The sequence below is a fragment of the Ambystoma mexicanum genome, chromosome 3p, assembly GCF_040938575.1.
Source record: "Ambystoma mexicanum isolate Mex_15411 chromosome 3p, UKY_AmexF1_1, whole genome shotgun sequence".
In the NCBI taxonomy this organism is placed as follows: domain Eukaryota; kingdom Metazoa; phylum Chordata; class Amphibia; order Caudata; family Ambystomatidae; genus Ambystoma; species Ambystoma mexicanum.
The window spans coordinates 1,261,812,466-1,261,840,229 of NC_090925.1; the positions used below are offsets into that span (position 1 = coordinate 1,261,812,466).

Consider the following 27,764-nt stretch of genomic DNA (forward strand, 5'->3'; position numbering starts at 1 on the left):
GGCTTTCTTCCAGGAACCCAAAAGCTCTGCTGAGGTAACACTAGAAGTGAGGAGGGTGGTCCTCTACTGCGTAGACAAGACCAGACCACTAAGAAAGACAGATAAACTGTTCGTCTCCATAGCGTCGGGCAGAGAAGGAGATCGCATCTCTAAAAATGCCATCTCTAGGTGGATAGTCAGATGGATACACTGTGCTATTACCTTTCAGATAAAACACTGCCTTTTACGCCAAGGGCCCACTCCACAAGAGGTACTGGAACCACGCTGGCTTTCATTGCAAATGTTCCCTTAGACAGTATTTGCAAAGCAGCTACATGTAGCTCTGTTCACACCTTTAGTCTGCACTACTGCATTGACGCTCATTCCAAGACAGATACACAAGTGGGCCAAGTGGTTCTAAGACATTTGTTCGCTCATGACCTTTCTCACATCCCACCTCCTTCTTCTAACACTGCTTGCTAATCCATGCACAGCATGTGATCTAAGCAGATTCACAAACATCAGAAGGGATACATTACTCACCATAATCGTATTTCTGATCTTGTATCTGCTTAGATTCACATGCGCCCGCCCTTCCTCCCCTCTGAGAGAAGGCGCATGGATACTTGTAGTCTTATCTATCTTATCTGCTTGGATACTCTGTACTCGCGCTACTCCTCATGCTACCTCATGTCAGAAAAAATACAATCTGACGTTCCTACACGCGTCATGGATCATGGGTACAGGGGACGTCACACTGGCGCGCCCTGTTCGACGTCCCTTTTCGAGTTTCGAAAAACAAACTAATACTCTGCAGCTTCCACTAGGTGTCGGCCTATGCACAGCATGGGAATCTAAGCAGGTACAAGCATCAGAAATACGATTACGGTGAGTAATGCATTATATATATATTTCATGTTTACGAAAAGGTTTCTCATGCTTGATATCTTGGGTAAGTATGTGAGGGGAGGCCCTGCTGTGATAACATGGCATTAAATATTCGGGCATTGGGGAAACCTCATTCTCAGAAGATGATGAATACCGCATCTCTCCTGACGGAGTCACCACATTCCCTTGACAGCCTTCTCCTGCCATGTGATCCTCCCTCCTAACACCACCCCCAGGGTTCGTATCAGGTAGTGGCTGCCTTTCCCTTGCCACATGGAAGGAGACTTTAGGCCAGGATTCTGTGATGACTCTGCAGGATTAATCACAATATGCAGATCAGGATAAACCCAACAAACCTATTGCTGCATTTAGCAAATGTTTTAGTTCCGTAAATGGGTTACATATGCAGCTGTATAGACAGTAAAATGGGTTACATAAAGGTCCCTTAACTCACTAAGCTGTTGCACACTTTGCATTAACCTCCATCTTTACAATCTTGATTTTCTTTTGTCTTCCAGAACCTTTGCTGTGACAAGTCTCAAGCCATCAAAGGTATTGTAATGCCAGAACAAAGTGCCTTAATCTGAGCTGATGGAGAGATGTTTGCAGGAGCAGATCCATCAAAATAACTACAGTTGTTCTTTGTTTCTGAAATTCTCAAAGTTGCAGTAAAAATCTCAAGCTACAGAAAAGCTTACATCCAAACTTGCTTTGATTGTTCAATTTTCAAGAAAGGTATGCTAGAACAATTATCTGAGAGTGTCACTGTAACCAAATGTTCTACTTGCACTCAATAGACGAATTCAATATCTTACAATTGCTGCTTCTATAAACCTTGCATGTTGCCACTCGAAGCAAAGTATACTGATCCGACTATTTCCATATTGCTTTTTCTCTTGTCTTTTAACAGCCGTCACAAAAAGCAAATCTGAGCCCATCACCCTCTGTAACAAACATGTGAGATTGGAGATTGCTCACAACTAATGCCATTGCCTATGCCATCCCTCAAGCTCTCAGCAACTTCATGGACCCTACCACATCTATCACACTTTTGTTTTCTTTTTTTTATCACCTGAAATTACAATTTCACCGACAGATGCCACCACTGTTTCATCCTTATATTCCTGATACATGGCTGATACAGCCTTGTGAGATGCTCTCTATCGTTTGCACATTAGGGCCCGATTCTGAAACCTTTTTTGGTGCAAGTGAGGAAATGTGTTAGTGCATCTCACTTGCACCAAAACATGGAGCAGCCCAATTCACAAACGTCATCTGAATGAGCTTCTCGTATATGCGTTCATTCAAATGCCCTCCCTCTTTTGCACATTTGCACAAATAAGGTGGCATTTCTGGGGATTTCAAAGTGCATCCTGAATTCACAGATGAGATTTGCTTTGAAATGCCTGTGCCTTTTTTAAATGAAAGCTGGGGGTGCCACAAATGGTGACCAGGTCAATTCTGACCTGTTCATAATTTCTTCTTTAAGTGTGACAGCCACGGTTTAAACCACGGCTGTCACACTTAACTTTCCATCCCCAAACAGGGATGGAAATGCTTTTCCTCTCGTATTTCAACAAGATGGGCCCTTTAACGGCCTGTTTCCATGAAATGCACTCCTTTTTATCCCAACTGCCAGTGGTCTTGTAGTATACATTTTCCTCCCCCCCCCATTATTAGTTATAATTCTTAGAGCACTTTAAACGGCTGTTTGCTTTTTCAGTATACCACAATTATTTTCCTGGAGATGATTGGGCAAGAACAACCAAAAAATACCCACAGTATATCATCATCATCACAATGTTGAGTCATTTAACAACAAGAACTTATATATCTGGCTACTGGTATTCTGGGGGAACACTGAGAGGCAGGATCACAGGGTGCAAACTTTCAAGTTGAAATCTACTAGCCAGGTGTAAAAACGTTACTTTCGATCTCCGTTCTCCACCATTTCATTCTCACCAAGAGTCAGATATCACTAGCCCAATGCAAAACAAGGGGGAGGGGGGTTTGGGAAACTCTCTACCAGCACGAACACAGCCCATTGACTTGTTCTTGGGTGGATGGCCCCTGGGAGAGTCTCAACCAAGTCTTTAGCTCACTGTTATCAAAGAGAAGAAATATCCCCACATATCAGTATTTGTCCTGCCCAGGGGCAGTCCAGCATCGAAATGCTAGCAATTCTCCTCTGAACAAGAGTACCACAGCAACCCCATACACGTGTTTCAGCCTAGTTGGGCATCATCAGTGAGATGAAGCTGTGTCTCTCTAAGAGCAGTGAGCAAGGGGTCCATGTCTGGAGTCCCTTGGTAACTTAGGGTAAGACCCAAAGTTCCTTGGTATGCAAAACAGGGGATGGGGGGGTCTGGGAAACTCTCTACCAGCACGAACACAGCCCATTGACTTGTTCTTGGGTGGATGGCCCCTGGCTAGTGGGAAGGGGGGGGGTTTACATTTTGAATCCTGCCCGGGCAAAATGTACTCCTACATTTACCCAGTATTGTTTTGATCCCTCATAGGGGAACTGACGAACTTGGGCAGTTTGATAGCATCATACATCACATTTGGACTTTGAAGGTTCAGCTCTCCCAGGAAACCAATCCTCCTTTCCTGTAATTTTGTGCAACTCTGCCTCATGGCCCATTTGTAAAAATAACAATTCTTAGTGCTTGATTTATGTCATTTCTTCTGGCTCCTGTTCAGTATTTTCATCAAGCTCTTTTTCGTGTTTACTGTAAAACAATATTTGTTCGGTAGCCAATTAGCAAAGAGAACCTGAAAATACCTGTAGCATGCAGTTAGCCCCCAAAAAAACATACATTTCAAGATATATTTATTTCTCCCGTATGACATATTGGGCATTTAATAAAATATAACATAAGGAATTCATACAGTAATTGCATCAATTTTTTGCCTAACCACTACTCTTATATTAGAGTTTTGGGGAACTGGCTGAGGCCTACTGTCGAACACTTACCCAGTTTTTTGCTCTCCTGTCTTTGTATGACAGACATGGCCAAGTCTGTCATACAAAGCCTCTTGGTTTAGAGGGCCTGATATATCATAAACGGCAAAAGAAAAGTTCCTTTCAGCAACCTTCACTTCAGGTGTTTTCTCTGCACTCTTGTATCCCCCTCAGCTGGGCTCCTATCCTTTTTGCAATGTTGGCCTCCCTCAATCGGGTTCACTACGGCCTTACTTTCAGAACATGAACAACTTGTAATATTCAAAAAGTCTCAAAGTGTCCTTTAAACAATCATTCACTGTGGACATCCCTCAGCTGGGACCACATTTGTTGTTGCGAGGTTCACAGGTGCATCACTGTTCACCCCAATTCGCAAGCATCCCCTTGCCGGGTTCACATTTGCCAATTACACGCAGTTCACCTTGCTTTCTCACAAGTGCGGGATTCGCTTCCCTTAGCTTTCTCTTGGTTACGGATTAAAGACTTTCTATTGTACAAGGGGTTTTACTCGACCCTTGTATGACCACTTTGAACTTAAGTCGGCTCTCCTAGGGCCTCCTGCTATCTGTAGTTTTAACAAAAGGGGACCAACCAGAGTCTTTCGAATAAGCGCCCACGTGGCGCCGGACCACTCTGCAGCTGGTCTCTTCCTGGGCATTAAAAGTTCAGTAACACACAAGGTTTTTGTTCTTCAAATTAACATGTTGCCATTTGCAACCTTCGCTCAACACAGTCTGATCTTCTATCAGTTCTCCCTGCGACTCACCGGCTGTGCTGAACTCTTTAGCGCTTCTTGTCTCTGGAGGCAAGCATCACTCTCTGCCTTGATTATCAGTGGGGGAGTGCCCTGTGGACATCTGTTACACCACACATGTTGGCTGTAATTCCCGGTTTTGAAATTCCTTTCACAGAGGATTTGCGGGTCTGGGTCGTCCTTTTCAGTGTTGCCGCATTTCTCCTCCTTGTGAAATGCCGTCCTGGAACAGCTGCCTCCTTGTGCATTTTGCCTTGCTCAAAATGTGCTCTCGTGCTCCACCTTTTATCCCTGTGGAGAAGCGAAAGGGCCGTTGGGTGTGTATAGTTATTGTCAATTGCCTGACTCTGCCTGACCCTTGTATTGGGACATGTTGGATAAACGGCCCTGATGTTGGTCCGTTGTCTTTCATGGTGAAACAAAGTGTTTGTGTCAAAAAAGGGAGTGGGGGGTTAATGCTTCTTAATATTCTATGGGGTAGGATGGGGAAAAGTTGTTATAAGGAAGGGGGTACCGCGTCTCACCCGTCGGTGTCCCACTCACACTCCCCGAGGAACACTCATCAGGTGGTCTACCTCTAAGAACTGGATCCAGTAGCGATGACCATGTCTTGGCCACCCGGATGACTGCTCACCGGGGACTAGCGGGTGAGACACCTTCAGGTTTCTCACACTAGTAGCGCAATGCTGATGCTGTCAATTCGGGTTTCAAAGGTACCTCGCAATACAAAAGATGGTGAAATACAAACTGACCACCCCATCCCTCACATGGTCCACTTCCCTAATGGAGCCGAAGTAGATTGTCTGTATCACACCATTATTGTTTCAGAATTATAAAGAAGTATGGATGGATTTGGCAGGAGATGGGGGATGTATTTTCATGACATGCACACCTGAGCAGTATGTGCGGTCAGGAGAGAGTTTACGGTCTGTGTCTAGGGCTTGGATATCAGGAAAGGGAACCCCACCATATGAGGAGGCAGTGATAAGGGAGAACGATTGCATGAGTGGGGTGGGGAGTTATTTATTGTATAAGTAACGAAAGGGGGGAATGTTGGGAAGGGGGCAATGTTGGGAAGGAGCAAACCCATCCCTTCCGGCATAGGCCCTTTAAGGTGAGGCAAGCCCCATTGGAAGAACTATTATAGGCCATGGGTGACAAGGTTGTCCTAAAAGCCCCCACACGTTCATAATATTGTATTTGATTTAGACAGTTAGACATAGTGCACATTAACAAGTGAACACCATTCTTGTAGATATTAGTGATTATAGTTAAAGCACAGGGCCTGCACAGCCATGCAGTAGTTAGTGTGTTAAACACAGGCTGTGAGCATAAGGGGAAATCTGTTTAGGCCCAAGCGCTAATGAGAGAGGCCCACGCAGCTGACTTCCACAAAAACCCTTCTTTGTTTTAAGATTGTCGTCAATATGTTTGCTTTGAAAAGAATGTTCCCTGCAAGGCCACGAGACAGTACTGGGTGTCGTGGTGTACATGTTACCACAAACAGGTTGAAGCAGGCCTCCGACCCCCACCCAGCTAACTACGAGTTAAAGCCCCTACAACTGCCTTAGTCCCGAGACCCCTGAATTCCAAGACACTAGTTGACCCCAGACCACCAACCATAAACCAATCAACCATAAAAGATCTGAGCGCATAGTCGTCCCACGTTTATTTCATAATTACATGATTTGCAATGCGAGGTACAGGCAGGGATAAATTATAGTTCAGAAGTAAAGGTGGAATTCTTGGGAGCTAATGACGCAATCTGGATTGAGTTAAGTATGTGTGGATCGGTTTAATCTCAAGTCTTCCCCTGTGCCAGTCTTTGAGCAGGCAAGGTGCACTGTATAATGATAGAGTAGCACTGTTCACAAATTTAGTTAATTCCTTCTTTGGCATTGGTTCCCTGGAGATAATGAGCCCAGCAGACCCCTTGTGATGGAAGACGGATGTACAGACTGGGTTGGGAACAATGACCTGGCATCCCCTATGGAGCACACAGACGATGTATAGGGTCGCACCAACCGGCCTTGTGGGTTTCCACTGTTTACAATGCCGTGACCTATGACGCTATGTCTTCTTTTAAGCTTCTGCTTGTACACTTTTTGACAGAACGTTCCATGACCGCAGAGTTCTTTGCTGATGCACCTGTTTTTGTAGAAATAAACACTTGTTATCTTTGCAATTGCTTCTTGGGCCTTTTTCCCTAGCAGTTGTACTTTTTCTGGTGTGAGCATTTAGGGGCGTGCCTTCAGCGGCCAGAGCATGCCTAGCAACTCGATGGAAGCAAGAACGGCAGCCGTGTCGGTTGGAATGGTCCTCAAAGTCTAAAGACATTTATTTGATGGGAAAGATCACAGCGGCCCTCTATGCCGGTAGAGATAACACAGCGCTCGCTTTGAGATCAGTGCAGAGCCTGCTGATGCAGGTTTGAATCCCGGCAGAGCCAAACTCAGCCTTTCATCCTACCAAGGTCGATAAATGAGCCACCAGACCATGGGTAAATAATAAGCAGAGCTCAGATGCCTGAGGGTTTGTAGCGCTATGCAAATTATTATTATTATTATTATTATTATTATTATTATTATTATTATTATTATTATTATTATTAGAGCACTGATACGGATATGGAATAGTTTGGATTTTCCAATAAGTACATAGGCGGTTGAAGTACCTTCGTTAGCGGTGGATGAGCTGGGCCATGGAGCCCGGATGCATTGGGATGTTGTGACTGGATCTGTCCCCGTTTCGGTTCTCCCCAGAGTCGAGGGGTACAGGGAATGGATTTTACATGGACATTTGGTTGGAATGTTGTCTAACACTGTGATTGGTTCTGGTTGAGGTTGTTAACGGGGCTGCCATGGAGAGGATGGGATGGTCTATGGGGATTGATAACAATGTAAGATTTTGTATGAAGCGCTAGGGTTGGAAAGATGTTGCTATTGTTTCTTCTTTGTTTGAAATCAGAAAAATGTGAAATAAAAAATAGACTGCTTTACCGAAATTGCAAACTACAAGTACTGAAAGCAATTTTGCCATTTTTGAGCTGTGATGGAGTGAATACAAGGACATCTGCAGAGAAACAAGAGTACTCTTCTCAGTGGTGATATCAAAGAATTAGGGGGTGGTTGATGGAACTCTGGATGCTGTCCCAATCTGACATGTCGGACAAAGAGAGCAGATTAACATTTTTTGTCACCATCTAATGTGTGTCTGTAAACCCTACGGCTACACAGTGCACTATTAATTCCCGAAGCTAACTTAGTGATGAATGAATACTCAAACAAATAAAAATGAACTGAAGTGTTTTCCAGAAATGGGTCCTACATTGGTGCCCTCTCTCTAGGAATCAAAGGTTCGACTGTGGCATCACAAACGGACAGTGTGGAAGCTTTTAATTTTAAACTGAATGTTTGGTTAACTGTAATAATATACATAACTGAGAAACCAGAAGGTGTCTCACCCGCTAGTCCCAGGGGCATCTATCTCTCTCTCTTTCTCTCTCAGGAGGCCAGGGCACAGCCATCGCCTTTGGATCCAGACCCTGGGAGTGGACCAGTCCTGGAGTATCTTCTGGTTGAGGGGTCTTTGGGGAACGGTAGCTGAACGAGAGGAGAAAGGCAGTAAACGGAAGGGAAATCAAGGAGGGAGATACCCTTGACCTTTTCAGCGAGAAACCGTTACTTTCAAGAAACATTCAGATTAAAAGCCATAAGGCCAGGAAACCAGACTAAAGAATCCTGCATTGTGTGTCGGAGATACCCGGGCTGTCCTGCATGATTGGCCGAGTCGGGGAGCCGTGGTTCCGTCCTTCGCTCCAGGATCAAAGCAGCGCCATACAGATCAACACAGCTGTTGAGTTGGGGAGACAAATGCAAGACCGGTCTGTGTTGAAGTCAAGGTGGCAAGCGGCAACATTGTATGAAAAGCACAACAGCGAATAATTTTAACGTGTGTGATGAAAGACGCGAGTGAAGCTCAATTGCTGATGGATGTTTCAACTTTAATATGAATCGGAGAAGGTACAAGACAAAGTGACAGAGTGGTCCGGCACTGCAAGTGTGCTCGATTGAAGGTTCCTGTGTGTTGTACCTAGCCAAGAAGTGGCAGAAACAAAAGCAATAAAGTTGAACGTATGGATGATGTGAATCAAAGCGGTCTTGCGATGGTTTAAGAAAAATCCATCGCACAGTCAAAAGTCTTGGAATTTTGATGACAAAAGGAAAGTGATATTGTAAGGTCTGAGCACAATCGAGGGAGACCAATTGTGAACTTGTGTTTAAGGGGATCCGAGCCGACTGAAGTAGACTCATGGTGAACAGTAAACCCGCGAATTTGTGAATGTGAAACTCCTGATGAGAAAGGAACCTAGGTACTTGTTTGTTACGCCAGGCCCTCTGCAATAAGAGACTTTTATTGGGGAAAAGACTTTGGCGCGGAAGACCCAGATACCTATGTTTTGAACTGCATCCTCAAGAGCAGCGAGAGTGTGTGCGAAGCTAGGGTGTGCCACCTTGTCCCGTGTTGAAAACGTGGGGAGGGCAAGCCAACTGCTCAACTATACTTACCTCTTCTTTCTTGAACACTTTTCTTTTGCATACATAGTTTTCCCACACCATTTGTATTTAGAAGTAAGGATTGGGAATAGGTTTATTAGTATAGGCCCTTTCATTTTGACAGACACTCCACTAGGACTTATTATTATTTGATGGTCGTAGCTTGCTCCCATCCTTTAGGGGGTAGATAGGTGTTCAATCAACCCATTGAAGTTCAATAAACACCCTTGAACTGTGATAACTTATGTCTGTCTTCACTGTTTGATACCATGTCTTCCTTACGTAACCCTTTCAGTTGCATTAGGATGTATATGTAGTGCAAAATGGTCTCATTTTGCCACGAGGTATTTGTGTGTGTGTGTATCCTTCTTTAGTAGGCGTGGGACCAGTAAGTCCTGTGCCTCGTCTCCAATGCCCAATGACTCCAAAACATTTCTTTTCATGTCCCAGTACTTTGAGCCCCAGGAAGGATGGAAATTCAAAAGGTTAATCATAAGAAGGCTACACTTACCCTTTTAAATAGTGAAATTTTTGTGACTAATTATAGACATGCGCTTTTAAAAATCTGAATTCCCACTAACCGGATTTGTGAATGGGAATCCGATGGGGTTAAGCTTCTGCCGTGAAGCTGGCAGTTTGTTAACCTTTTAGAAAGTGCACAACCACCAGGTTGTTTCTCTGTCCTGAAAAGACACTTGTAGGATCACCACAGTAGACAACTACCACGAGGCCAGCCTTAGTTTATTTAATTGCAGAACAAATAAGACATCAAAAATAGTGTCCAGTGGCCTTTATTACACTGTTTGCGTAAAAGGAACTGGATTACAAAATTAAGTAATTTGTTTAAAATGCAGTTAACGAGGTACAGCGTCTTTGCAGTTTTATTGGTCCCCTGACAGTCTTCCTCTCCTTCTACAGCGGGAGCACCATGGAGAGGCAAAGGCGGAAGCAAGAGATTGAGAAGGGACTTCAGTTCATACAGTAAGTGTACTTATGTGCCCTTAAAACTGAAGTAGTTGTCTTCTGAGTACTGTGGCTGTCTCCTTTACACAAGGCCAACATAAATATGAAACTGCTCTGTGATATGAATACCTTAATGTGTTTGTAAGCTCCACATGAGACACTGCACAACTATTGTTAGAAACTGTACTTTATGGTAGCATTTTAAGGTCTGTTAAACAAGTTTTGTAATCTGAATTTGTCAAATCCCCAATAAATATTGCAATTGTATCAAAATTAGAAGCTCTTTATTAATCGAATAGTGAAGGTAGAGCAGAGCTAAATAAAGTAAAAGTCAGCATCTAGTCAGTGAGGTGTGTGAAATGAGTTGCCTTAGATGCCTATGCTATATTTTTAGGATTTGTACTGTCTGCCAATGCCATTAGCATGATATCCAGGCGCGTTGGCAGATCTGGTAGAGAGTGGGCTGGTTTTGTTTGTTGGAAGAAGAGGGAAAACACACAATTGTAGTGCTTTGTGTTGAGAGTGCAGATCTTTAGTATCCTGAAGTGTGCGTGTGTGTGTACGCTTTCTGGTTGTGATGCGTTAGGAAAATTGTGGGGATTGTGTCCAGAAAGACAACCTCGCACTTGAGGCGTGGACACACATTGTCCAGAAGTTAACTGTTAGTTGACAGTAGATCTGCATATTTGTGCTGTGTGGAGTCTGTGAAGCGAGTCTTTTAAAAACCATATGTTGTTGGCTAATTTGAGTTTGTGTGTGGTGAGTAAAATGGAGAAAAAGAGAGCAACTCTGTAGTGTGGCTGGGTGCATGACATCAATGTTGGTTGCTGTGTGATGAAAGATGTGCTTCTTCATGATAATAGCGAGCTGATATCTTTTGTTACATTTTTATATAAAGTAGCAGGAGGTTCGTGCACTAGTTAGCTAGTAGTTCCGACATTAGGTAATGTGCCTATTTGGTTACTTTAACCACATTGGAGTTGGCAGCATTGCATTATTTGGGTGTAACCTACAATGTTACATTAACCACCTGCCAAAACTATTCTTCACTTTTCTGTTGCTACATTGAAACATGTCTGTTCGCATCTTTGGAATTTCTGCAGCACAGTTTAATACTGGTGAGATTATGATCAGTTACTGCCATAAAAACGATTTTAAAGCGCTCAGACTATCTCTCTAAATTTTTTGTATGGGTGGCTGCTAGGTTTTGATTCACTGAAGCAGCATACAAACTGATTTGAGGCAGCACTGACCCCCCGCACCTCCTCATCTTCCTAACTCCCCAGAGGAGATAAGTGCATCAAAAAAGCGAGTGGGTTAGGACTGTCTGGGCAGGAAAGGAACTGGCATCTTCCTTTCTGCTTGAAGGCAAGGAGAGCCTGGGCAGGCAGTCGTGCAGTTTAACATAAGTGGAGATGGAGAAAGGGAGAAATCGGAAATAACCAGTACTAATCAGTAATTGCCCTTGCCCAGAGTTCTCCTACCATTTGGGTGCTGAATCTCCTCATATACCCCAGGATTACCAAATGAGAACAGTATAGCATGTAGCCACACTGCCAGAGGAAGTATTGGAGATGACGGTTGGGAACTAGTGTTGCAACAAGGTTAACGTGGCTGAAGGCAGCTGCTCGCCATGGAGACGGGGCATAGGCAAACAGTCTTTTGCTGGAGTTACAGCATGCCAACAAGATACCAGTGATTAATTAAATGCGAGTTGAAGGTTGTTAGGCAGGGCGACAGCTTTGTAGACTGCTGGATTCAAAGGTGTGCGGCAGTGCACAGCACATGCAGATAAACTTTGAATTGACTCTTGTGGTTCCTCCAGAGAGCACTGACACTGACGGAGCATGAGATCTGTAAGGGGGCCTGAGCTGAAACCTTTCAAATTTCACTTTACACTCCACATGAGGCAAACAAACTGCAGATAAGATGAAGTCTCCTTTTAGGCTGTGAGGAGGAAACTGCGTTCCAACTTCTTCTTTCCATAATGCAGTTCCAGGGGAACATCCTTTCTTTGTTCTAGTAAAACACCACAAAAGCCTGTCAATCACTAGGACCAGCCCACAAGACTTATGATTGAGTCGCAATATATTCAGGCCTTCCTTTCAACAGTGCTGTCCGGTACTAACTTTGGTGTCAAAAATCTGAATCTCCTCTGGATGGTCCGGTCTATGCTTAAACTTATGCACGGGTGCTACAAGGTTTTCATGGCATTCACATTAAGCTGTCAGATCCTAGTCCATCGGAGAAGCGTTAGGTTTTTCAGAGTCCGAATTCAATTTCTGATTTTTCCTTCTTTATGTCCTAGGGTTTGTAATTCATTTTGGTTGCCAGAGGATCTTCTGCTGAAGCCGCCCTGCCACTACCTCATTTTTTACCTTACTTCGTGTATATGGTATTGGGTCTCCGATATGGTACCCTGTCCCCATTTTTGCCATAGGCTGATTTTACACCCTACATTGGAGGGTGGGGCGCTGTTGCATGATGCTCATGACATGGTCACTCTGCTCCGTCCCGGCCCAGGATGCAGAAATTCAGGGCCATCCCGGGGCAAAATGATCACCACAAAGCGGCATTGAGAAGCAGAAGAGTGGTGGTAGTTGGCGGCAGGTCGTGCCAAAACCCGCAAACCACCTCTCAGTATAAAAGCCATCTGGATAAGTTTATCCCGTTGAATAACGACATGGAAGGATGGTGGAAACAAATTTTAGCAGGTCAAAATATACAATTAGTCTGCGCGGTAGTAGACTATATGGATATGCTGTTAAATCAAGAACATTGGAAATGAACTAGAGATTTGGTTAAGTATGGGCATGTATAATAGAAACGAAGAGGATCTGACAAAATTGAAAAATTGTAACAAAAGTTTACTAGAAATTTTGTATGAAACTAGTTTTACAATAAAAAAAAACGGCAAAAGGTGGCAGTGAAGTGGAGGTGAACTTGGCAAGTGCAGGACCAACATGGCCGCTGGGGGGAGGATGCCGCGTGGTGAGGGGCAGTGCGACCTGGAAAGCAGGAACGGGGCAGGCTCATCGCGCGTCTGCCATCTGGCAGACAAGGTTACATCCTGGGCCCGCGTTGAGGATCGGGCAGCAGGAGTATCAGTGATCAGCTCACGGCTGGAGGTCGCATCGCGGGAGGAAGGCTTCCATGAACTGTGCGATGCGGACTGCCTGCCGGCCCAAGGTAAGAGCATGTGCAGCTAGGGGAGCTACTGGGGCGAAAACACAAGGATTGAGCAGTAAGGCAGAGGAGTTGGCGGGAGGAGCAACTTTTAGGTGTGGGGTACAAAGACCTCCCGCAGCAGGGGCTTGAGGAGACCGAAGGTAAGATCTTCCAGACATCTATCCTATGAGATCTCTGCGTTCAGCAGATCACAAACATCTCAGTTCTGAAAGAATCACTTTTCATCAGTGCACAGTGCTCCAGGCTGTGAACTCCCTCCACACCATCAGGGTGGCAACGCGACGCTGGAGTGGAAGATCGATGCAGTGGAGCTAGATGTGGGCTTACTGTGGAATGACCTCTAAGTTCTCTGGCAGGGTAGGGGAGGCCGAAAACAGGATTTCAGATATCCCTACCCAGTTGCAGGCAGAGGTGCAGGCCCTGACTCTGAAAACGCAGCAACTGGAGGCGAGGATGGATGCCACTGAGGGGAGGGCGCGACGAAACCACATTCGCATAAATGGCCTGCCGGAGAAAATAGAGGGCCCCTCTAAAGAGCTAGGAAGAATGGATCAAGGACTGGGTCAGCCCGAGCGGTCCGTCTTAACTTCTTTTCCATCGAAAGGGCTCACAGGGTTATGGGCAGGGCCCCCCCCCCCCCTCTGGGCGGTCACCCCCCGGCAGGTGATCGCACGACTGTTGAATTATAGGGACTGCAACTTAATTCTAAAGACGGCCCGGAAGAAAGCGCTGATGGAAGTGAACGGCGCAAGGATGGCGCTCTAACCAGAATTCACCAGAGCGGTCCAGACAGCCAGACAATCTTTCGATGCAGTCAAACTGCAACTGAGGGCAAAGAGGCTCAAGTATTCCATGATCTTCCCGATGACCCTTAACGTTATTGGCCCACAGGGGGGGGCCTATTCAGGAATCCAGTGGAAGCATGGGACTCTGTCGAGATGTGCGCCCCATGGAGGACTGGGCATAGCAGGAATCACAGAAATTGAGGGGTGTCAGGCTTGGGGAAGAAGAGGCCTTGGATCCCTGGAGTGAGCCTGCACAGCATTATAGACTTTCGGACAACAGGCTGTGTGCACCCAATGTTCAAATTGCTGCATGAGGACAGGCAGATACAGTTGAACGTCTCTGAAGGACGCCGCCCTGGGAGCAGACAGCGGTAAAAGCACAAGACCCTAGAGGCCAGCCCGGCTTGGTGTGACCGGGGGAATACACCCCCCATATTGAGCCTGGCATGTGCCACTTTAGCGCGGACGGTAGGGCTAATGTTGACTGGGGTCGATGGATGCTTCGAGTTGGGGTGGGGTGGAGTACAGGGTGGAAGGGTTTTAGGGGTGATTTATTTCTTACAATGTTGGGTTGCACGGCAGAACACATGGGGGTGGGCGCAGCTGTCCAGTCTATTGCACAAGGGGGAGCGTCAAGGCAAGGGCAGGTCTTAGAGAGTCAATCCACAATGATGATGGTATGGCGGGGTGGGTGAAGGGGGGCGGGGGGTTGAGCAGAGAAGGGCGATCAAATGCCTCACATGGAATAAACGGCCTCAGGGACAAGATTAAAAGGGGGCTGGTCCTTAAATACCTGAGTAGGCACAAAATAGACATTGCCCTGCTCGAGGAGATGCACTTGATGGGCACCTCCTGCAGGTTTTGGGATGGGGCCAATACGCAGTCATCGAACATGCAGGGTACCATAGAGGTTCCAGAGGAGTGGGCATCCTTGTACTGCAATTCCCTCCTTCTGGAGGTGACGACTGTCCAATGTGATGCGGGTGGGCGCTATGTGTTGTGGGGGCGGGGTGGGGGAGTTATGGGGGAAAGATTGACGATTCTGTGCATGTACATACCCTCACCCCCCGCACCTCCACTGGACTTCCTAGCGGTTATACAAGCTCTACTAGCACTACACGGAGCAGACATCACATTATTGGGGGGTGACTTAAACAATGTCGTGGGCAGGCAAAGGGCCAGGATGGCTCGGGAGGGAGTGCAGCGGCCCCTGGACCCAGCACGGGGCTGGTGATGTTCGCTGCGGTGAACAGCTTGGTAGATGTCTGGAGGGACATGCATGCCGGGGATTGTGGATTTTTTTAAAAAAAAATGTTTTACTTTGTTTATTGATGGTCGTAGCAGATACATGACTTCAGTCCACATAGCAATACACAAGTTTCGTCTGACATAGTACAGTCACATGATGTTACATTTAAATTCACACAGAAGCTTCATCTTCAGAGGCCATTTCGCATAAATATACACGAAATGGAGCCCATATGTCCTTGTGTCAGCTCGTTTTAGGTACAGTCAGTATATATTCCTCACATTCATTAACATATGACGGTACAGAAGAAACAGGGTTATGTGCTTTAAAGGAGTTGAAAGTGGCTACAGGGTATAGTAAGCCGATATGAACCCCCGCTTACAGTAGTGATGATAACCCAGAGGAGAATAAGAGCGGTCTACAAGATCATACAAGACAAAGAAGAGCGGAGTGAGCGGTTGAATCTGTTGACAGAAATAGACAGGGAGATTAAGAGATGGAAAGGAGAGCAGGATAAAGCAGACGAGATAGCCCTTGTGCTGAACAAATGGATGGGAGGATAGATATTACTTAAAATAGATGGATAAAGTATCGAGGAAGTTGGGCAAAGAGAAGACCGGGATGAACACGAAAGAAAGGATAAAGAACGAGAGAAGAGATTGAAAGAAGACGAACAGAAAAGGAAGAGCAGGGAGCGACGAGACAGATATATCAGGAGGAGCAAGAAAGAAAAGAACAGGCAGAAGAACAAAACGTATGACGATAGACCGAGAGCGATAGAAGATGGAGACAGAAGGGAAAGGGAGAAGAGGAGGACGCGCAAAGATTAAGGGACAAATGATTAAAGAGGCGAAGGGAAGGAATAAGGAAAGGGGAAGAACGAAGGCAAGAGGAAGAATGAATTAGAAGGGATGCGAACAAGCAAGAGAAGTAGACGAGGAAATGGAACAAAAAAGGAGACAAGTTCTTGATAGCAGTCTCATTCGTAAGGATCAATACGGCCAAGCCCAGAAATACGATGGGATAGAATAGAAGAGTTCCTTCCGATAAAGGGTGCAACGCCAGCAGCATCTAGCGTAGTATTGGAAGAGGAACGTTTTATTTTTTTGACAACTTTATTTAAAGATTTATCAAAAGAAATACATATCATTCCAAAACAAAAATTATGATAACAAGAAAACGACAAAACGAAAAAAGCATTATACAAGTTGATGCAAATAGTACAGAATAAATAAGAAAACCCTATCAATTATCTCTACTAATCGCAACAAACCTAATTTGAAATAACTAGCCAAAAATCAGAGGAAAACAAGAGAAAAAAAAAACACAAACACACAACCACACAAGACAAACACAATAAAAAGAACACAATAGTAAATTAACCACTCTGAAACAATGGAAAGATTTGATGCGGAAAGCATCGGAGAAAGGATCGATAAAGGTCGATCAACAGTTAAGGCGAAAAAGCGAGTATGAAACTCGAGGGAACGATGATCGATCCCCAGCGCTTCAATTACGAAGCGAAGAAGAAAATCTGTTCAGTCACGGACGGAGGGCACTGTCTTTAAGTAGACTGAATATGGACAAGGGTGAAGGTGATGGTAGTCACACTAGTTGGGGAATAGATATGTCAGACGGACTACAAAAGGCTTTGCCCAGGATCACACATTGTATCAGACACATTGTATCCCCTCCCCAGCGCTTGCACAATCTCAATGTCATCTGTCCTAGTAAGATCGTTATCGTTTCTTCCCTCTGTTCCCTCTCCTTTGCCTTGTCACGCCTTGAAACACTTGTGTATAGGCGCGTTATAAATGCCATATCCTATATCGTATCAAGCGCCGCGAGGACAGCAGGTGCAACAGCAAGAAAAAGTGGGTAGTTGCAATAAGCCCCTATGCAGACACAGCAGTATGCGAACACAGGACAAGTACTGACAACCAGAACAGGAAGTGTCACTGTGGTAGGAGGAAATCCTTTCACAGGATGGGGAACAGCCTGTACCCACAATAGGACAGCTCACAGGGTGACTTGATGTGTTCAGTACTATGTGACACCAGACCCCCAAGAGGAACCAAGGGTCGATGTGACGATAGGAGGAAAAAAATGTTTCTTTCTTGTAGACACTGGAGCAACTAGTTTGTGCATACGAGAGGGAAAATATCCAATGTCGGGAATTGCCATGAATTCTCAAGGGTTCTCTGGAGCTACAAGTAGAGTTCCTTTTACTAATGAATTACCAGTCTTTATAGGAGAATGTGACATGTCTGTTCCTTTGTTATATTAGCGTCAAACACCGGTTAACATTTTGGGAAAAGATTTAATGAGAACTAAGCATGTCAATTTCATTTACAGATCAAGAAATGGTGTGCTCCACTCCAGGAATACACTATTTAAATGTGGGAGAATTTATATTGGCGTTTAGAGTGCAAGTGGCTCTGCAAGGCGTTCCAAGAGATTTTTCTATATGGAGTGAGCATTCTACTGACCTGGCTACCTGGCTTGGGAAAAATTGAGAGGATACCTTTTTGTTTAGACCGCAAATACCTATAGACAAACAGGGGGGGGCAGATTATCCCTATAGAATTGGAAGCAGCCATAGTACGAAGGGAAATGGCAATGCTCGAAGGAGTATATGATGAGGGTAGACCACGGAGAGAACAGTAATGGCTCTCAAGGACGGGTACAAATTGACTGACATAACTGATGATGACATGTTCAGGGAAGACCAAACAGACGATGAAGTGGTGTTCTTTATTAGCATCACATAATGGATAATGATAAGAAAGAGGGAAGTTCCACAGCGAATGACAATAATGTGGCAACGTCCAGAATTTTTTCGCAAAGACTTGGAAAAGGTGCCAAGCGTCCTTTGGACCACAGGCTCTTATGACGTAGGTTTACTAAAGGGAATAGGAGAGGTTAAAATAAAGCTTAAGCCAGGAGCGGTTTTACCTCGAATAAAGAGCTGTGTCTCGAAGCTGATGAAGGTATATTTCGCACCATTTCAGCACTGATGAAACAAGGGATTCTGGTGCCATCAGAATCATCATGTAACACTGCAGTGTATCCTATTAAAAATTCTAAAGGAGGATCATGGGGATTTATACAAGATATGAGACCAATTAATCAGATTGTAGATGCAGAGTTTGCTTTAGTTCCTAATCCGGCGATGATACGGTGCAGTATCCCGGTGGAAGCTTAATATTTCACAGTGATTGATTTGAAGAATGCATTCTTCTCGATCCTGTTGCACAAGGACTCACAAGAATCGACTTCTTTTACTTTCTGCCAAACCCAACTGAAACTTTGTTTCCCTGAAGGGTACTGTGAGTCCCCATCGATCTTTAACAGAGTCCTACAGATGGATTTAGGCAATATTGGTCTCAAAGATGCTGTGATACTGTACATAGATGACATTTTAATTTTCATCACCACAGAACATGAGTGCAGACAAGATTCTATTCAGTTTCTAGCAGACAAGTGATCTAAGGTAGACAAGGAGAAGTTGCAATATTGTTAAGAAGAGCTATTGACTGATATTATATTTGTATAGCTCTTATACATACATACATGTTTCAAAGCGCTTCAAGGCAAGGGAGGGAGCATTGGAAAATACAATGACATTCTTACAAGGCCTTGAAACATTAGTAATGGGAAATTAACGATCATACTAGTCCTGTTGACATTTCAGATGGTTCAGAGCTTTGACAATGATAACGAAGGGGGGGGGGTGAGAACAGACAAGCGACTATCGTACTAGACCTGACTACATTTCTAGTAGAGCCAGAGATTGACAAGGTGAGGGAGGGGGGGGGGGATGAGGGGTGGAAGGAGAGGAGCAAAACAAGCGACTATCGTACTAGGCCTGATGACATTTCAGGTAGCGGTGCAGGGGAAGAAAACAAACAGGCTGCTATCGTACTAGATCTGACGGCAATTCTGATAGAGTAAGTGCATAGAATATAGTAAGGGGAGGGGGAGAGGATATAGGCAGAGGAAGAGAAGACAGCGTTATAGAGCGGAAAGCAAGTGGAGAGAGCACCTCAAGTTGCAGGGGTAAGTACTGAACACATAATGTTGCAAGAGAACAGCAAGCCAGGATTCAGGTTGAAGATGGGCACAGCATGAATCAAGGCCACCATGATTACGTAATGCTATAAGAAGTCTAGCATGTGAACAATGAGATTAGAGATGGGTGATCCAACATGAGTCGCAAGAGTTCAAAAAAAGTCAAATCAAAGCATCAGCAACAATGTGGTGATGGTATCACCATAAAGTGTCAGTACAAATTCCTGCAATGGGTAGGGGGTCTTGATTGATGTAGGGGGGCATAGAAGGCGAGGGATACCATGCGGGTGGGGACAGCAAGATGAAGAATTCAAGCATACAGGCAACACGTGTATACAAGAGGGGGGGAATACAACAGGCAGGCATACAGCCATCACGTGCATACAACAGCGGGGGAGCGAAATACAACAGGCAGCGTTCCATTAGCGGATAGGGAGCAGACAGGGCTTTGTTGTGGGCCTTGGGTGTTAGTGGCTGGCTCCCGCCTTCCAGTTGCTGTGATTGGCTTAAAAGCTGAGTGCAACCAATGGGAGGGGGCCAAGTCAGCAGGTCCAGTGGAGAAAGGTGAGGCCATGTTGGAAGGCCAAAAGACAATGAGGCAGGGCTGCAAGTCGCCCAGATCAAATGACAAAGGCAGTGAATATGTACAAGTCAAGAAAAACACTGCTAGTCCTGTCAATGCGTTTTGCTTTTTTTTGGGGGGGGAAATGTTGCCGCGCTAACAAGCACTGCACAAATGAGACCAGGCTTACCCCAGTAATCTGTAGATGGTGAAGGCAGCAGGGTGAGGCAGATGGGAAAGCCTCACGCGTTTTCATCGGTAGCAGGATGCAGGAAAGAAGGAAAGAATGAATGTAGGGGCCTCGTTGTGGGCCTTGGGTATTGGTGGCCGGCTTCCGCCTCTCGGTTGCTGTGATTGGCTAGAAATATACATAGGGCAGTTGATTTCACATGAAGGAAAGAAAGTGACACCTGAAAGTGCAGAGGTGGTTATGAAGACCTCAAAACCAAATGCAGTGAAACAGATGCAACAGTTTTTGGGGCTATGCACTGTTAGGGAGAATTCTCTGTTAAGGCTAATTTCCCAAACCTAGTGAGTCCCCCCGCAGCTTTGCTGGATTTTTTGGGTTTATTTTTTTCTCCTGCTAAGAGTGAGACTCTGTTTCTCCCACTCTTAGACATGATTTGAGGTGTTCCTTTGACTTTGTATGTGGTTTATGGGCTATGGGGTCCTTTACCCCATAGGGCTTCATATGTTTTTGGTATGTGGGTTACACAGCACCCTCCGTGCAGTAACCCAGGGGTGTCATAGCGACCCCCCAGTATAGACTCCATACCCTGGGACTGCCTACTGTCTCCCAGGGCATGTAAAGTCACCATTGGCTTTACTAGTCTTAAATTGTGAACAGAACCAGTACAAACCATCATATTGTGGACGTACTGGTTGGGGTAATTCGATTGCCCCAGGGTCTGTTGTTCAAGGGGGCACTGTCCAGTCCCCCCCGACCGGGTTTTGGCTGGTGGCAGTGGATACTACTTTTTATATTTGACCGCATATATATTCCTATGGGATTTTCCCATTGTTCGAGGCAACCACTTTTTAAAATAGCCTCGCACATACTGCCGGTTTATTAAATTAATATAAATTCACCGGTTGGTATTTTTTGCCGAAACTCAGTTCCAAAATGGCGTTTTTGTTCGCTTCTGTGACTCCAACCCAAGTCGAGCCCTTTGTTCCACTTTTTGGCGGGCTTCTCCACGGAAGCCTCCAACAGTGGTGCCACTCTGTCTGGGTACCACAGAGGGTGTGGTAGGGGGTTTAGGCACCCTGGACTGAGATGCCTTGGCAACTCAAGTCGCACTCTTGTGTGATTGGCCCAGTGGTGAGCCGCCCGGCTCACCACTTAGCATGTTTGAGTGACAGCTAGGACTGATGAATGGGGGTTTTCTGCATAAAAGCAGGGCTTTGGGGACTGGGACTTCAGACGTCGCCACAGGACCAAAGAATCCGAAGAGGGAGAAGCTGAGCCGACCTGCAACGACGACACCATCGGTGGAGCCCTGCTGAACCGTCTCACCACTTTTCCAGACGACAGAGGAGATCTTCATTCCGAAGAGTCTTCTTCCTTTGACTGGTGGGGATAACCAGTTTGGCCGCCTCTTCACCTTCCCGGATCATCTTGTGGCCGCCTTGCCTGTGCCAAGCACCCCGGCAACTGGGGTAACACGTTTTTTCCACTACCGCGAATAAAAGGGTAGTATCTTTTAACCGGAGAACTCTGCGGCTGGTTTCTTCCCTGGGAGTGCAACGACCTTCAGCCTTCCTCCACGTCGAGATCATCTCTTCCTCTGGACGACGCCGCGACTTACACCCGCTGCCAGGAGCAGCTTCCCCCGCTGGAGGATCCTCTCCACTTTAAAGGTACTGTGTCCGCCTGGCCTCCCTCGCAACGGTCTGTGTGGGGTGACTCTTAAAGCCTCAATTTACCACTTGGGTAGGCCCTAGGCTGGCTAACTGAACTTTTCTAAACTGAACTGATCCCTTTCTGAACTCTGCAAGACTCACCAAGCCTTTTAAACTGTGTGATCTTGGGCACATTGGTGTTCTACTCTCTCCAAGAGGGAGCCTGGGCTCTAAACTTTTTGCTCACAACTAGACTTTGACTTTCCTGCCTTGCTGAGTACTTCTAAAGGATTGTGTGGTGTGCTGTTCCTAATTTCTGCCTTTTCCCTCCCTTTTTCTTAAACTTATTAGAGTGCCATCTTTAGTTAAGCGCTCACCTCTGTCTGGAAATAAGTGGTGTTAACTAAGACTTGTCTAATAAGGAATAAGGGATGTATATATATTAATAGTGACTGTGTTTTTGAACTTGCTTATAATAATAGTGCTGGAGTGTTTCAAGTGTGTCTTTAAATAAATAATTATATACTTGTTACCAAAGCTCTGGTCAGTGTTTGCTTGTGCTACTGTATTTTGGTACCTATCTTGTATACTCTATATACTGTCTAACTCTTCTTGAGAGAAGTCTGGCTGCTCAGCCACAGTTACCAGGTAAATCTGGGTGGTACAGACTGCTACCAATTGGGTTTACTTGCCAACACCTGTAGTCCTAAGCCTTTTGCAGTGGTCCCTAAGGGAACTGCACAGATTTCTGCCTAACACGCACCTATGTTAGAGCCTGGGTGTTTGATTAAAGTACGTATACAAGACCACTTCTGCAAGCTTAAAAGAAAGCACAAGTCTGGAAAATAAAAATAGAATGGACTGAAGAGATGGAGGAGGGGTTTGAGGACCTGAAAGAAGCAATTTGTACAGCCTCTGTTTTAGGAATTCCCAATTAGCCTGAGGAATTTGATTTCTCACACACAAATGGAACAGTCGTGACAGCAGTGCTTATGCAGAGAACCACATTGGGGTACAAACCTTTAGCGTATTAGAGTGGGAGTTTTGACCCAGTTATGAGAGGACACTTCCCCTTGCGAACAATCTTTGGCTGCTTCTGCTTTTGCAATTGAGAAATCTACACGTATTGTCATGGGCTGCTCCATGACTCTCTTCATGGAGCATGTTCTATTTTCCATTTTAGAGAAACCCAAGGGCACATTGACATCCCAAAGAGCTTCAGCTCATGAGGTAATGATTTCAAACCCAACGGTTAAGGTTGTAAGATGCAAAATGCTGAATCCTGCCATGTTTATAGCTGAGCCAATAGAAGAAGGCGATCATGTGCATGACTGTGCTAATTATCTTGAATTTTATGATATACTCTGTGTCAAGGAAAATGCTCTAGCGGGAAGGGAATTTCTCTTTATTGATTGTTCTTCGAAAATAGATCAAACTAGTGGGGAAAGGCATTCGGGCCCTGCAGTAGTGAGACATAGATTAAATGGAGATTTTGAAGTTGTAGCGAGTGCAAAGCAACCATCTCACTTTTCAGCACAAGTGGCAGAATTAGTAGCGCTCATTGTTGCGCGCGAGAAACATGAAGTGCAGGAAGTGACGACGTACAGTGACACTGACCACATGACATCAACTGTACACGCAGGGTTAGCATGTTGGAAGAGGAGAGGCTACATCCGTGCAGATGGCACTCCAGTGCAGCATGCATCCTTACTGGATAGACTTATTAAGGCACTACAACTCCCAGTAGCCATAGTGGTCACTAAATGCGCAGCACGTACTAAGCGAACAGATTTTCTCTTGTGGGAACGAAGCCGCAGATGAAGAAGCCAAAAGGGTTGCATATTCCCCAGACATTTAGAGTTTTGATACTGAGGATATTAAAGAAAAGTAGTCGCAACCATGTTGGTGCAAGAAGGATTTAATAAATTGTCAATAACCCAACTAATGGAGATTCAAGGGAGAGCACCACAGGAAGAGCAGGAATTGTGCAAATGAAGGGGGTGTTCTTTATCCCCCACCGAAGCTTTATGGCAACAAGACAGCACTGGAAAGCCGGTGATGCCATTAGCATTATTAAAGTTTGCGCTTTAACAGCTGCATTACCCCACGCATGTAACTAGGGAGAGTCTTGCTGCTACGATTGCAGAAGACATGTTTATTCCCAATTTGTTGGAGCACATTGCACTATTTGTGGTGAACTGCATTGTGTGTCAAATGTTTACTGCTGGGCATACACTGAGGACTGTCCGTTTCAGCATTTACATATCGACTGTGGATATGCTGCAAGTATCAAGTATGTAATGAATATAGGTATCTATTAGTGGTGGTGTGTCCCTTCTCTTGGTGGATCGAGGCAAGTCCATGTACACACCCTGGTGGCACTTGGGCAGCAAAGCTTTTAGTGTGCAAAGTCTTCCAGAGGTGGCGGGTGTGTGAAGTGCTGACATCCGATAATGGGCCCCATTTTTTTACTGAGCTATTTGAACAGATAGGGCTTCTGTTGGGTATTAAGCATACGTTTTCTTTTGCTTATCACCTACAAGTGAACTGGATATGTGAGAGATTCAACAGCCTCCTTAAAGAAACGATCGGCAAAATTAGATTCACTTTGAAGAAGGAATGGCTATATTACCTATCGCTAGCCTTATATGCCCTTCAATATCAGCCAGGATCAGTCCACCACCTCACCCCGCATGTACTAGTGACAGGACATCAAATGAGAACGTCCTTCTCACCTCCGTCTAGAAGTAGAAGTGATGTCCAGAGTGTAGCTAAAACTTTAGGTGATGAAATGCACGACTATTTGACATGTATGACCTCTAGCATCTTTCATTTCAGATCAAATCAAGCGAAAGGTGGGTTGGTCTCAGAACACAGAAGACAATTCAACAACCAACCCAATTGAATTATCAGCACCTAAGTTATATGTTGGAGACCTAGTTCTCATCAAGAACTTTACTAGAAGGTGGCATGAACCACGGTTTAATGGTCCTTTTTGTGTTGTGAATATAACTCCTTCAGCTGTGAAGGTCCAAGGGAGACGAACTTGGCTCCACCTGAGTGACGTAAAGGCCTATAAAGGTGAGACTCGGCCTCCCACAGTTGCTGGTCCAGAAGCAAGACAAGAAGAAGGATTTCAGCGTGTGCAGACTCGATCAATGACAAAGAAGGATGATAAAGCAGCCAGCAGTTAATACAGATTTTGTATTGGACTAGAATTTAGTCGACACTCTTTATAGATATTTTAACAGAGAGTGCAAAGACTTGCAGAGAATTCTAGGAGTTTTGAAATTAACTTTTAGAGATGCATTGAAGCATCAGAGTTATGCCTGAATGTCAGTTCTTGATTAGAAATTTGAAACGAGATCAGTATCCATATTCATTTCTTAGAGAATACATGTTCTAAGCAGTTAAACATATGCTACTTACCGATAGTGACGTTCACGGACTTGTGCATGCTGTCTTTCTGTTTATACTTCAAGCGACGTTGATATTCGTACTTTCTTACAGAATCCTAAAAATGGCCCGGTAATAAGAATGCTTCTTATTGCAATTATTGAGCAGTTGCAAGTTTAATGAAATTTGATTGTATTAAAAATGATTAAAGAAGAAAATGGCACGGTTTTAGGTAAGAAAAAGTGCAACGAGTAGTAGGATGGCACGAGAGGTGGATGCCTATATTCTTATGCATAATATACGCCTGCACAGTTACTTTATTTGTCTTTCTGTTCCTCATCTTTCACAGCCTCTATCATGTTAGTACTTCCACTGAAAAAGGTCCCTATGGTTCTCCCTACTATGAAAACTACTTGTGATTTACTTCATGATTATTACACTACTTTTGGGAGATACAAGAGAGATGCAGAGGAAGATAATGAAGGATTACATACCTATCTAGAAAATGCAGCACACTTGGGGGAATAACAAGTGGTGTCGGCACATGAGAAACGTGGGGGAGAGAACATCTGAGAGCGGTTACGTCTGCTCTCTCTCATACCCTATGCCATTAATACAGTGCAAACTTTCATTACCAAAAAAGTCTCAGAACACGATGCAAGGTGCCTCAGTCATCTTGCAGCATGTATGAACAGAGGACGTTTTCAAGGAAGTTGGGCCACTCTACGAAAGAGATCAAAATGGCCATTTCCATACCAGGATGATTATAACAAGACCACACAGATGGAAAAGCAACCCCAATCGAAGAGCAAGATACTTGTATATCCTGCAGCAGGACAGGATGAGGTAGTCATTGAAGAGATGAAGAAAATCAATTACCCTGATGTGACAGAAATAGCTGGATCACCTCGATGTTGGGAAAGAACTCAAGTGCTAGTCTATGACAAGTGAAGTCCAAGAAGGGATGGGAAGAAGGATTGATGTCATGTGCAGCTCATCTACTGAATCCAGTATATGTACAGGAGGTGCAGATTGAATGATGGCTGTTTGTGTCATGGGCTAAACACGCCAAACTACTGACATGGGTAGAAGATGAAGCAGGCCCATTGGTTGTAATCCCATTGGCTAATGCGACATTGTGCTTCCAAAGACACAAAAAGAATCATGTGGGAGATAACGGATGCAGAACTACAGTTCACGTTTCAAGGATGGGAGAAGGGACATCCGTCCTCATGGATCGATATTAGGCTTCTGGGTCTAGAGCCTACATGAAGTTGCCCAAGGATTCGGGTCGAGTATGGGCCTGTAACGCTTACCTGGAGTCCTCGGGAGCGTAATGCCTTCTCAGCCTGTGAACCTGTGCTGCCTTAACATATATACTTTGGTATTCACCCCTCTCACCTGTGTTTACTTTGAGTGGCGCTCTCCATCCTGGTTTCTACAGGGGCGCGTTGAAAATTGAATACAATGGAGTCTTGGAATGCTCAGGAATCAATAGTAGTTTGCCTTGAAAATGCCTATACTTTTCCAGGAAATGTCTTTGGGTAAGGTATCTTGAGAAAAAACACTGTATTCTTTATATCATGTAATTATTCCTACGTTTGAGAGATCTCTCTTTCTAATAATTAACTTTTCTTTTGCAGGTTCTTAGAATTCGGAAGAGTTTATGGCTGCGGATGACTACGAAGTTACTTAGGCTGAGGAAACGCTAAACAACGTAAGTTCAACTATACGGAATAACTGCAGTATTCAGGAAAAGCACGGAAACAAATGTGCTGAGAGAAAATTGCAGTACTTCAGGTTCATAAGCTTTTTCAACTTTCTTTTGTATTTTTCTATTCAGTTTGTTAGTTAAATACCTCTGTTTTATCTGCAGATGTTCTGAAAGCTGAGGAACGTCCTTTTGGAATGGTGTGGAGGCGGCGGAAGAAATTTCTGACTGAAGATTCTGCGGATTCAGACAAACTGCTTCAGATGATGCTGCAGCTGTGAGAGAAACTTCTGACAGGAGCTGCTGCGGTAATAAACAACCACTGGTGGCTGAGAAACTGCTTTGAAGAAAACTACAGTTCGGTAAGTTTTTCTATGAGCTATGAAATTCTGTTGTCTTTTTTCTGTAAAGCTAATATCTTATATTTTTCTACTTTGACAGGTTCTGTGAAGAGAAAGCGTCTGTAGCGTTACCGGCTGTCAGCGGAGAAGACGCAAAGCGAGCGGTTCAGCAGAGGCGGGGCTTAAGTAGCTCCCTCTGCAATATCAATGGAGTGTGCTGTCAGATCTAAATGGATTTTGGGGCAGCCATGTTTGGAGTATAAGGCCAATGTTAACTCTATGAAAGTCTATGGAAATTGATGCTGGGAGTGGTGCAAATGCCATGTATGCCAGGCAAACACCCACTTTTGACCCACTGGCTGAGGTAATGTTCCTGGCTTAACTGGGATGCCTGAATGTACACTGTACTCGTTGGCTGGAAACATGACAGCGCCTTGGTGTTCATCCATGTTCCAGCTTTAGTGATTCCTCAGAGTGACCTGAACATTGGAGAATTTCCAAAAGCAGATCCCC

At 44.8% G+C, this 27,764-nt stretch overlaps 1 protein-coding gene across 3 annotated transcripts in view; it reads left to right on the forward strand.

Moving 5' to 3' along the window:
- The window catches only part of ZC3H7B (zinc finger CCCH-type containing 7B), a 1,285,355-nt gene that overhangs the window by 304,566 nt on the left and 953,025 nt on the right, over positions 1-27,764 (forward strand). For 2 of the 3 annotated variants that reach the window (XM_069652753.1, XM_069652751.1), the window contains exons 3-4: positions 1,386-1,602; positions 10,061-10,123. In XM_069652753.1, the coding sequence (XP_069508854.1) occupies positions 10,071-10,123 (53 nt within the window). In that variant the 5' untranslated portion in view covers positions 1,386-1,602; positions 10,061-10,070. The remainder of the gene's footprint in view (positions 1-1,385; positions 1,603-10,060; positions 10,124-27,764) is intronic. The other variant, XM_069652754.1, reaches the window with a different exon arrangement.